The sequence below is a fragment of the Myotis brandtii genome, unplaced genomic scaffold (assembly GCF_000412655.1).
Source record: "Myotis brandtii unplaced genomic scaffold, ASM41265v1 scaffold1579, whole genome shotgun sequence".
NCBI classification, from domain to species: domain Eukaryota; kingdom Metazoa; phylum Chordata; class Mammalia; order Chiroptera; family Vespertilionidae; genus Myotis; species Myotis brandtii.
The window spans coordinates 74,095-85,972 of NW_005355750.1; the positions used below are offsets into that span (position 1 = coordinate 74,095).

The following is an 11,878-nucleotide window of genomic DNA, read 5'->3' on the forward strand; positions in this document are numbered from 1 at the left end:
CTGTGGTTTTGAACTCTATATCCAATAGTTTGCTTTCTTCCATTTCTTTCATTTATGACATGTTTCTTTGTCTCTGCATTTTGGCTGCTTCCCTGTGTTTGTTTTTATGTATTGGGTAGAGCTGCTAAATACCCTTGAATTGATAGAGTGGCCTTGTGTACTAGGTGTTCTATAGGGCCCAGTGTCTCAGCCTCCCCAATCAGCTGTGGTGGACACTCTAGGGGCACCCCTTTGTGGGCTGTGTGTGCAGTCTTGTAGTTGAGCCTTGATTGCTGTTGGTGTCACTGGGAGGAATTGACCTCTTGGCCAATTGGCTGTGGGGACCAGCTGTGACTACAGTGGGAGAGCTTCTGTGCAGGAGACACGCTTAAGGAATAGAACTTGCTTCAGTGGGGCCTTGGTGCTCACTGAGTCTGCCCCTTGAGTGTGTCACCTATTGATGTGAAGAGTTGTAATCTGGTATGGTCTGACATTAGCCACTTGGTACACTGGCTCTTGGGTCTCCAGGGAGGTGCAAAGTCAGCCACTGCCTGGGGTCATCCAGCAGGAACTGCAAAGTGATCTGCAGATTCCTCCTCTTTGTATTGGGTTTGGAAGTGCCCAGATGAGGCCCAGCTGTGAAGCAAGGCAGGCTGAGGCTGGTGCTGGTGCCTGGTCTTGGGCCTTTTATTGATAGGGTTGGGGCTCCCTGACCCATCTGCAGCTTATTTGACAGGTTTTTAGCCTAAGAAAGGACAGGCCATTCATATGCAAAAGCCATTGCCCACAGCTTGGGTTTGGGTTGTAAATTGGGTGGGGTGGGTTGGGGTGGGGTCTCAAAAAATCACCAGAGTGGAGCAAACAGAAATGGCTGCCAGTCAGCCCTGCAACCGGGGAGGTCCCAGCACAGGAACAATGACTGCTGCGAGCACCTCTGTCTGGAAGAAAGCCGCCCCAGATTTCCTGCCTGGATGCCAGACATTCCAGTTCCTCCTCCTATGTGTCTGGGTCCCCCAGAGCCGTGATCGGCAAACTGCGGCTCGCGAGCCACATGCGGCTCTTTGGCCCCTTGAGTGTGGCTCCTCCTAAGCCTTAGGAGTACCCTAATTAAGTTAATAACAATGTACCTACCTATATAGTTAAAGTTTAAAAAATTTGGCTCTCAAAAGAAATTTCAATCATTGTACTGTTGATATTTGGCTCTGTTGGCTAATGAGTTTGCTGATCACTGCCCCAGAGCCTCACCTGGCACTGGAGCTCAGAGGGAGTAGGTGCTTGTAAATTCAATTCATGGTGACAGCCTTTTAAGAGGAGCAGCTGGGTCTCCAGCAGCCTGTATGTTACTCAGTCCCAACCCGCACTGGTTTTTACAGCCTGTAGTTCTTACTGCCCGTAGGAACTTCTTTTCCCAGCTCTGGGACCCTGGGCTGGGCGTGTGGTGTGGGGCTGGGAGCCCTTGCTCCTCTGGGTGACCTCCACAGAGGCGATCTCCCTCCTGATTAAAAAAGTGACCCACGTGGTTGCCGGACCAGCCTGTTCCGCACCTCCGCACCTCCTACTAATCTCAGTGTGCTTTCTTCTTTACTTTTCTAGTTGTAGTACTTCCATTCAACCAGTTTCCAGTGGTTCTGGATGATGGTTGTTCTGTATTTTAGTTGTAATTTTGATGTGGTTGTGGGAAACAGCAAGTACAAGCATTTGCCTACGCCACCATCTTGGTTCTCTGAAACTTTTTATTTTGATGTAGTCCCATTTGTTTATTTTCTCCTTAGTTTCTTTTGCCCTAGGAGATGTATCAGTAAACATATTGCTACGAGAGATGTTTGAGATTTTGTTGACTCTGGTTTCTTCTAAGATTTTTATGGTTTTACAACTTACATTTAGGTCTTTTATCCATTTTGAGTTTATTCTTGTGTATGCTGTAAGTTGGTGGATTAGTTTCATTTTATTTTGCATGTAACTGTCCAGTATTCCCCAAACCATCTATTGAAGAGACTGTCTTTATTTCATTGTATGATCTTGCCTCTTTTGTCAAATATTAATTGAGCATAATAGCTTGGGTCAATTTCTGGGGTCTCTGTTCTGTTCCATTGATCTATATGCCTGTTTTTATGCCAGTACCAGACTGCTTTGAGTATAGTGGCTTTGTAGTATAACTTGATATCTGGTATTATAATTCCTCAAACTTTACTCTTCATTCTCAAGATTACTGTGGCCATTCGGAGTCTCTTTTGGTTCCATAAAATTTTTGGAGTGTGTTTTTTCTAGATCTGTGAAATATGCCATTGGCATTATAATTGGGATTTCACTGAATCTATAGATTGCTTTGGGTAGTATGGGTATTGTAATGATGTTGATTCTTATTTGGTGGAGTATTTAGAGTTTTCTATATGAAGACTCATTATCTGCAAAAAGTGACAATTTTACTTCTCCATTGCCAATTGGATGCTTTTAATTGTTTTTTCTCTTGTCTGATCACTCTGACTAGGACTTGCAGTACTATGTGGAATAGCAGTGGTAAGAGTAGGCATCCTATCTTGCTCCTGTTCTTGAAAAAAAAGCTTTCAGCTTATCACCATTCATTATGACATTAGCTGAAGGTTTGTAACATATTCCCTCCATTCTGTTGAGGTACTTTCCTTCTATGCTCATTCTACTGAGCATTTTAATTATAAAAGATGCTGTATCTTGTCAAATGTTTTTTCTGCATCTACTGATATGATCATATGACTTTTATCCTTTATTTTTAAGGTGGTATACCACATTGATCGATTTGTGTATGTTGAACCATTCTTGTGCCCCTGGAATGAACCTCACTGATGTGTTATCTTTTCAATTTAGTGTTTTATTTTATTTGTTAGTATTGTGGTTAGGATTTTTGCATCTATATTTATCAAACATTGGTATAAATTTGTCTTTTTTGTGTGTTTTCCCTGCCAGGTTTTGGTATCAGGGTAATGTTGGCCTTATAAAATGAATTGGGATGTATTGACTCCTTTTACATTTTTGGAAGAGTTTGAGCAGGATAGATATTAAATCTTCTTTGACTGTTTGGTAGAACTCATTAGTTAAACCATCTGGTTCCAGACTTTTACTTTTTGGAAGGTGTTTAGTGACTGTTTCAATTTTCTTACTGTTTGTCAGTTTATTTAGATTTTCCAGTTCTTCATGATTCAGTCTAGGAAAGTTATATTTCTAGTAACTTGTCCATTTCTTCTAGGTTATTGAATTTGGTGGTGTATTTTCTTTCATACTATTCTTCAATAGTCTTTTGTATGTCTGTGGTGTTCAGTGTAACTTCTCTTTCATTTCTGATTTTGGTGTGTGTGTTCTTTTTTGGTTTGTTTTGTTTTTTAGTTCTCTCTCTCTCTCTCTCTCTCTCTCTCTCTTAGTCTTTTCTCTTCCTTTTTCTTAGTGAGTCCAGCCAGAGCTTTGTAAATTTTATCAACCTTTTCAAAGAACCAACATTTTGTTGCATTACATTTTTCTATTGTCTTTTTTTAAAAATTAATTCTGCTCTAATTTTTCTTATTCCCTTCCTTTACTAACTTTGGCCTTTGCTTGTTCTTTTTCTTGTCTGATTGCTGTAACTAGAGCTTTCAGTACTAAGTTGAAAAAGAATGGTGAAAGTGGATATTCTGTCTTGTCCCTGATCCTAAGGGAAATGCTTTTTGTTTTTCTCCACTGAGTATGATATTATCTGTGGGTTTGTCATATATGGTCTTCATTATGTTGAAGTCTGTTCCCTCTATTCCCACTGTACTGAGAGGTGTTTGGGGTTTTTTAAAAATCATAAGTGGGTGCTGAAATTTGTCAATTTTTTTCAGCAACAGGATTCTTATCCTTTACTTTGTTTATGTGGTGTATCACATTCATTGATTTACAGATATTGTATCAACTTTGCAACCCAGTAATAAATCCCACTTGTTCATGTTGTATAATCTTTCTGTAATGCTGAATTCAGTTTGCAAATATTTTTGAGGACTTTTGCATCTATGTTCATAGGAATATTGAACTATAATTTTCTATCCTTGTAATGTCTCTATCTGGTTTTGGAATTAGGATAATACTGGTTTTGTAAAATGAACTTGAAAGTCATCTCTCCTCTTGAAATTTTTGTAATAGTTTAAGAAGGATATATGTTAGTTCTTCTTTGAATGTTTGGTACAATTCACCTGTGAACTATCCAGTGCAGGACTATTTGCTGGGAGTATTTTGATTTCTGCTTCAATTTTTTTTTGTTGTTTTAAATCCTCGTCTGAGAATATTTTTCCATTGATTTTTAGAGAGAGTAGAAGGGAGGGGAGAGACACAGAGAAGGAAACATCTATGTGAGAGACACATCAATTTTTTGCCTCCCACAAGAGCTCTGACCATGGTCAGGGACCCAGCCTGCAACTGAGGTACAAGTCCTTTGAATCGAACCCGAGACCCTTCAGTTCACAGGCTGACACTCTATCCATTGAGCCAAACCAGGTGAAGCAATTGCTGCTCAATTTTGTTGGTTTTAATTTGTCTGTTCATATTTTCTGTTTCTTTTTTATTCTGTTTTGAAAGATTGTATGGTATGTTTTGGGGAATTTATTTCTTCCTTATTATCTAATTTTTTGGCATATAGTTGTTTGGATGAACACTAATTTTCAAAAGGGCAATCACAATGCTGCTTACTTGAAAAGGGATTTGTTCTAATTGTTGATTCACCAATCATGCCTTTTAAAAAAGTGTTTAAGCCAAAACAGAAGAATATTCACTTTGTCTAATAGTATATGATTTGATATTCAATCAATACTAGTTATTATCTTCTCCATCGCTAGTTTTGCATTAGTCCCTGGCCAGACTGAAATATTATAAAATTGTTTGCACATTTGACCTGAACCTGTCCACATTTCAGCTTTTGCTCCAATTTGCCATTCTCCCTATCAATTTTTGTTTTATTTTATTTGGTGTCTTGCTCCTTTATGACTTTGCTACTACCATTCAAAGGTTTGCCAGTAGCAATATAGAAATGTATATGGAACAGAGGAACGGAAAAAAGCAAAGATAATGGAACACAGGGTTGCCAAAGGTTAAGACAATTATGTGATTAGGAGAGCCTATATTGGAGATGATCAAGGAAGCAAAGAGGTCTTTAACTTGATTTTTCTGTGTATAGCTAAGGAGAATGTTTTCTTTTTCCTGGAACAACAAGTGACTCAATCTGCGGGTTGTACTTTTTCATCTTTGAGGGGAACTGGAAACAGATTGCGATATTTTATAATCACTTCTTCTTCTCCCTTTATGAATGACCTGTTGCATCTCAAACCAACTTGGGGATAATTTTCTGGGTTTTAAAATCTGTCCTCAGTGTCTATTTCATGATTAGCCATAACTATCTACTTAAAAAGCTTGTTGAGTTTAATATTCATTTATCCATAGTAGATTTTTCTTGTATTCAAGATTCTCATTTGAGAATGTGGAGGTATTTTTGATGTTGATAGGTATTCCAGAGACTTTATCTTAAGAAGGAGGGATCCTCAAGCCCTTGAGAAATGACAAGGAATTCATGAAGCCTGCCTCTAATGTTATACTACATCAAGCTTTCCCTTACCTAATCAGAGAGATTATAAGATACTAGAGGCCTGGTACACAAAATTTGTGGGGGGCAGGATGGGGGGATGAGGTGTCCCCCAGCCTGGCTTGCATCGTCTTGCAATCTGGGACCCCTTGGGGGAAGTTAGGCCTACACCAGCAGTCGGACATACTTCTCACAATCCGGGACGCTGCATGCACCAGTGACCATACTTTTCATATAGGTGAAAGGCATCTTGCTGTTGTATGAGCAGCTACATTTTTTGGCCCTGATTATAAAAAGTAGTACATAACATGATCCATCTCAGGTAGTAGTACCACTTCCCCATCTTATGGGTGGAAAACCTGAAGCAGAGAGAAGTTACATAATTGGCCTTGTCACACAGTTATAAGTGTCAGAATCAGGGCTGAGCACAAAATGTTCAAGCCAGAGTTCATGCATGTCATTGCTGCATCATCCTGTTTTTTTCATGTTGGAGTAGCCTTGCCAGGTTTTAATTTTTAAATCTAAGAAACTGTTCCCAATATATAGGGCAAGGTCCCTAGGCCTGGCCAGTGATCAAGGCCATCTGTGGGGTGACTGGCAGGTGGGGCGATCGGGAGCCCCCCCTGGCACCTGCCTTGGCTGGGGGCCTGGAACCACCCGTCTGCCCCCTGGTGGTCAGTGCACATCATAGAGACCAGTCGTTCTGCTGGTCGTTCTGCCGTTTGGTCTATTTGCATATTAGGGTTTTATTACATAGGATTACTCTAGCCCTGGCTGAGTTGGTTAGAGCATTGTCCCAATATGCCAAAGTTGTGGTTTCGATTCCCAGTCAGGACACATACAAGAATCAACCAATGAATGCATAAGTAAGTGGAACAACAAATTGATCCCTCCCTCTCTCTCTCTTTCTCTCTCTGTCCCTCATTCCCTCTCTCTCTCAAATCAATAAATAAAAATAAAAAACATTACTAATCTTTGCTCAGTACCAGTCTTGATTCATTAAGAATGTTTAATTACTTTTGTAGATAAATTCCAGAACCTTCTATTTTACAATCACATTCCTGAACAATGTCCATGGATCTTTAAGTAAAAATATTAACATATTTTAAAGCCATATCTATTCAATCAGACTTTTGCTCACTTCCTAGGACACTGTTCAACACATGAATTAAGCCTTACATAAAATCCAATGTAAAGATTGGCTAGGGGGCACTTAAATTAATTAGGCATACACCTAATTAATTTAATACATTTCTTTTAGGGTATATAAAATTTTCTATTTTGCATGCCAGAATAAATAGGAATCAGGGAGAAATTTCATGTCAGAAACTGAACAAGTGATCTCAACATTCTTGTCAAAGTTTTCATGAGCTGTTTTAGATGTGTTTCTTAATTTCCTCTTATTTTTCATGATATTTTAAAATCACTAGAAACTTTAGTCTAAACTAAAAGACTGAAGTTTATTTAGTCATTTGGTTATTTATTCTGATGGAGTTTCTTTTTCTTTTTTTTTTTTAGTCTAAACCACAACTTCTTCTTTTGAGGCATTCTTTGTACTGGAAGTCTCTTAGCCTCATCAGAGTGTTTAGTTGTTTGTCTCATCTCTGACCTATTTGAATAAAGCCAAAGCTCTGGGTAACATTTTCAGAGAAAAAGACACACAAGAGGCTCCTGGGCCTTCTGAACACAGGGAGTCCACATGATGGTGGTACAAGGGCAACCTCAAGGTAGAGGTGAGCATTCCTTTTCTTAATTCCAGAGAGAAAGAACTGTATGAGATGATGAGTTATCTGGAGAGAAGAGACAGACAATGAACAGATTGGAGGGATACAGATTGGACTACCATAGCAATCAAGAGAAGTTAGAAGAAAGACTAATTCCTCAGAGCTAGATGTACTTGTTAGAATGAGTAAACAAATATTAATACAGTGGTATGAGAAGGAGGAGACAAAAGTGATGGATTAAGAAAGATGGGGAATCCATGGTGAATATAATATTTAAGAAGAAAGAAAAGGAAAGTAGAAAATACAGTTGATTGAGGATGACTTTTTCCTCAATTGTTTAGGACTTCAGAGCTACTACCTGGTTATTTATTCTGAGAGAGTTTCTTTATTTAAACATTTTATTGAATTTATTGGGTTGACATTGGTTAAGAAAATTATGTCAGTTTCAGGTATACAATTCTACAATACATCATCTGTATATTATATTGTGTGTTTACCACCCAAAGTTAAGTCTCCTTCCATCACCATCTGAGGGAGTTTTTAAGCTCTCTCCTTCTTTTAGGTTTTTAATTAATATGAGATTCTTCACCTAGTTTCTTCATTGTTCTAAGTTTCTTAGGAACTCTGGCTTCTTGGCTCCATGGTAACTGCATTTGTCTTGCCTCTCTGACAGAAAGGCCAGTATGGTGGTCCCCCGTGAAGATCTGGTCTGTTGCTGTGGTTTCCACAGCATTCCTCAGTGCTTGTTTCATCGTGAGTTGTGTGGGTAAGTTCTTCACTGAGGTGACACTCTTGTGATTTCTTTCCCTGTCAAGTTCTATACACTATTAATATGTCAACTGTTACTTGGAATGCAATGCTTTTGTTGATTTCCCCTCCTCCTCTTCCTCTTTCTCCTCCTTCCCCTCCCTCTCTTTTCTCCCTTTTCTTCATATTTTGATAATTGATTCTGCTTCCAGATATATTTCACCTGGTTTTATTAGTATATTCTCAATCATGACCTCTCATATGGATGGATGTTCATTGTAGTCAAAGACATCATTTGTCACTACATGGTTCACTAGTGATCACATATTCTCTACTCACAAAAGCCCACTATTGAGAATGCAACTATAATTGCTTTTATAATCATAATACTTTAGAATAGCTTCTTTGATTTTCTTGTGAGAGTTTTTTCCAATATAAGGAGAATAAATATTCAAATGAAATATTGAGGATGTAAGGGAATAAAATATTTCTTTTCTGTTCCATTTGCTTCCAAATAAATATTTCAAGTACATTTTGTGAGAAAGCTTCAACACTTTGTTCTCTCTAATCTACAATTTTGTTCTCCATTCTCTGCTAAGGCGATTAAAAATAGTTATAAAATAGTCTGGAAGGAAGTGAAAGTGATTTCATATGCCAGATGGGCCATGTTTGATGTTCCCTCAAGATACAAGTAAATGTCTTGGTTTTTACTAAAACACAAATACAAATAATTATCAAAAAGTTAGAATCTGTTTCATTTTTCATGGTCAAGTGCAAGAGGAAGAGCGTTTAAGAACAGTTATTTTATTAATCAAGAGGAAGCAGATATTAAGGACCCCAAGGCATAGGCTAGGAGAATGGTGGGAAAGTAGTGAGCTTTAGTAGTAGACGGCTAACACAGAAATGAGTGAAGAATCAATTCAGGACCCAAGAGAGAACAGGTCTTTCTCCCTGTGCACACCCTTGAACATAAAAGGTAATGTTTATTTGAGACATTTAAAATGTTTCTAAATGTTTAAAGGCTCCCATTGGTTTCTATTTACCTCATATGTTTATCTGTAGCTACTAACAGTCAGAACTTTTAGAAAATGTAAAAATAATCTGCATTCTTGCTTCACGATTATGAAAATTAAGAAGAAGCAGACAGTCAGTATATCAACGGATAGGTATGGATTATTTTTGACAGTCTCTATTCTAGGTGTTTGCGATTAATATATGTAGAAAGAGAATCTCTGTCCTAGAATATAGAACTTAAATTTCAATAAGGAAAGAGCAACAACAAAAAAATACAGGCTTATACACAAACAAATGAACAGAGGCAAGGAGTAATTGAACACAGTCTTTATTGAGTTTGAATAGAGAGAAGGAAATGGTTGCAGTTGGAGGGAAGCCTGCTTGGCACAGATTTATAGAGCATAAGGTTTTGTAGCAAAAGAATCGATGGATACTAATCCTCCTTCTTCCTCCACAGCGACTTATCATATTACATATACAAACACTGACAGAAGGCTGTCTGAATTACATACATATCATCCAAGTCTAACCTGCTTCAATGAAGGGACAAGGGTGACAGGTAAGGTGTTGCAATTCTTAACCAGACTTTCTCTTTTCTCAGAGAAAGAAAGGTCAGGGGTGAGCTAAAGATTGGTTTATTCTATTTTTAAAAAATGGATATCTCACCCTAGTTGGTTTGGCTCAGTGAATAGAGAGTCGGCCTGTAGACTGAAATGTCCCGGTTCAGTTCAGGTCAAGGGCATGTACCTCTGTTGCTGGTTCCTCCCTGGCCCGAGCCCTGGTTAGGGCACGTGCAGGAGGTAACTAATTGATGTTTCTATTCCTTTTTCTCCTTCCCCCTTCCTCTCTGAAATCAATAAAAAAAAAATTTTTTTTAAAGGATATCTCTAAACTTACATGCTCCTATCAGGCTCTAGATTTGCCCTTGTCCAGACTTCTTGAGATCAATAAGTGTTACTAACATACACCATGCAATTTGCTCAAGCCAACCCTGGAAATTCTTCATAAGAGTTTTGGTTTAAAATTATCCTTATCCTTATCATTTTGATAAAATTTATTTTTGTTATCTAAGGTTCCTAGTTAATAACACCCATCTTAATTCCAAGTGTCAGCTTTATTACTGCTCAATTTGGTTGGTGAAACATGGCTCAGGAAGAGGTTGTCCTCACTTTAAAATGTGGTGCTGGCACCTTCATATGTTAAGAGAGTTGAATTCAAAATCACGGTCTGCCTTGCACTATGTCTAGTGAGAAATGCCAAAGAAAGGCAAAATGCATGTTCGTGGTGGTTTTTATGGCCTTATTCCTTCCAAGTGAAGAAATACCAATAGATGTCAGATTCTTAGTATGCACTCCTTTGCCTTTATGGAAAAATCTCTGAGAACTAAAGAGAGGACTAAAGTTTCTTTCTATTTTTATGAGATGTTGGAATTTTTCCTTTTTTAAATATTTGCTAGAAATATGGTACATGGGGTGGTGAGTAATAGTTTTCTTTACTCTCTCACATAGGCTTTTCTTGTCCCATTGAGAGTTTTTTGTTTTTGTTTTTTGTCAATTGTGGAGCTGGCACTTCTGGGGAGAAAAACATAATTGCATCAATATTATTTTCCTCTCAACAACTTGAGGCACTCCTGTATCAACAATTGGAGTTTTAAAGACTACCTCCTGGAAGCAGCAATGGGTACTTTAGCCTTTGCTTTCGGAATGCTCAGAAATGAATGAGACAAAGATGGGTGTTAATTAAATTAACCGCACATCCATCTGGCATAAGAAACTGCAAATTTACTCCCTGTTATAGCCTTTCAAGCTGTTTCATACAAATAAGTCAAGTTACAGATAAGCTTATATGATAAAATTATCTTATATGCTACCATGTCAGCAAATAAAAATGCTCAGATTTTAAGAACATCCTTTCACATTATTATCACAATAAAAAGTTAAAATTCCAAACAAAAATTTTCCATATTCATTAAAGGTAAAAAATAATCGAGATCCACATGTATCTTTTCCTATTTGTTTTCCACTCAGCCCCAGTCTGAGTGCTGGGACATGTAGAAGCATGCCTGTCAAAACCCCAGAAATATATTGAAAAACTATGTATCCCCTTATTTAATCTGATATCTAATTTTTTTTATCATGTATTAAAAGCAAAAGCTATGATTTCTGGAACTTTGTAAATATCAACATTTAAAAATAAAACTGTTAAACCTGTTTTTAAAATGTATCTTTGGTGTCTAGATACCATTACAAATTGCTACCCCCACTCCCATCATGAATATTAGAAAAGAAGAAATGCATGTATTATTTGACAGTCCTGGGTATTACATCATTCTTCCCCCCCCCCCTTAGACTAACATTTACACAGCACTTCCCTGTCTGCCAAGATATGTAAATAAGAACATGTCTAATAGTTTTATTTTCTATGGAACATTAAGCTTGTTATAAAACTTCTTCTGGATGGATTTATTATAATTATCATCAGAATATATATTCAAAACATTACATATTTATTATATATTTTTATAAATTATTACTGATAAAATAAAACTATTAGAAGCCCATCTATAATAATAAAAGTGTAATATGCTACTTTGACCAGACAGCCAAATGACCGTCCGGATGTAATTCTGGACATCCTTCCGGACGACCTTCTGGATGAAGCCGAAACAGCGGGGGCCAAAGCAGAGGCGGTTAGGGGTGATCAGGCAAGCAGGTAAGCAGTAAGGGCGATTAGGCAAACAGGTGACCAGTTAGGGGAGATCAGGCAGGCAGGCAGAGTGGTTAGGGGTGATCAGGCAGGCAGGCAGAGTGATTAGGGGCGATCAGGCAGGCGAGTGGTTAAGGGTGATCAGGCAGGCAGG

The 11,878-nt window shown here is 38.1% G+C and overlaps 1 protein-coding gene across 2 annotated transcripts in view; it reads left to right on the top strand.

Moving 5' to 3' along the window:
- The first annotated feature begins 7,126 nt into the window (after positions 1-7,126).
- LOC106725376 (C-type lectin domain family 6 member A-like) overlaps positions 7,127-11,878 on the top strand; it is a 14,582-nt gene continuing 9,830 nt past the window's right edge. The window contains exons 1-4 of one of the 2 annotated variants that reach the window (XM_014536240.1): positions 7,127-7,266; positions 7,931-8,023; positions 9,476-9,577; positions 10,527-11,447. In XM_014536240.1, coding sequence (XP_014391726.1) covers positions 7,233-7,266; positions 7,931-8,023; positions 9,476-9,577; positions 10,527-10,672 — 375 coding nt within the window. In that variant the 5' untranslated portion in view covers positions 7,127-7,232 and the 3' untranslated portion in view covers positions 10,673-11,447. Of the gene's footprint in view, positions 7,267-7,930; positions 8,024-9,475; positions 9,578-10,526; positions 11,448-11,878 lie in introns of those variants that run through there. The other variant, XM_014536241.1, reaches the window with a different exon arrangement.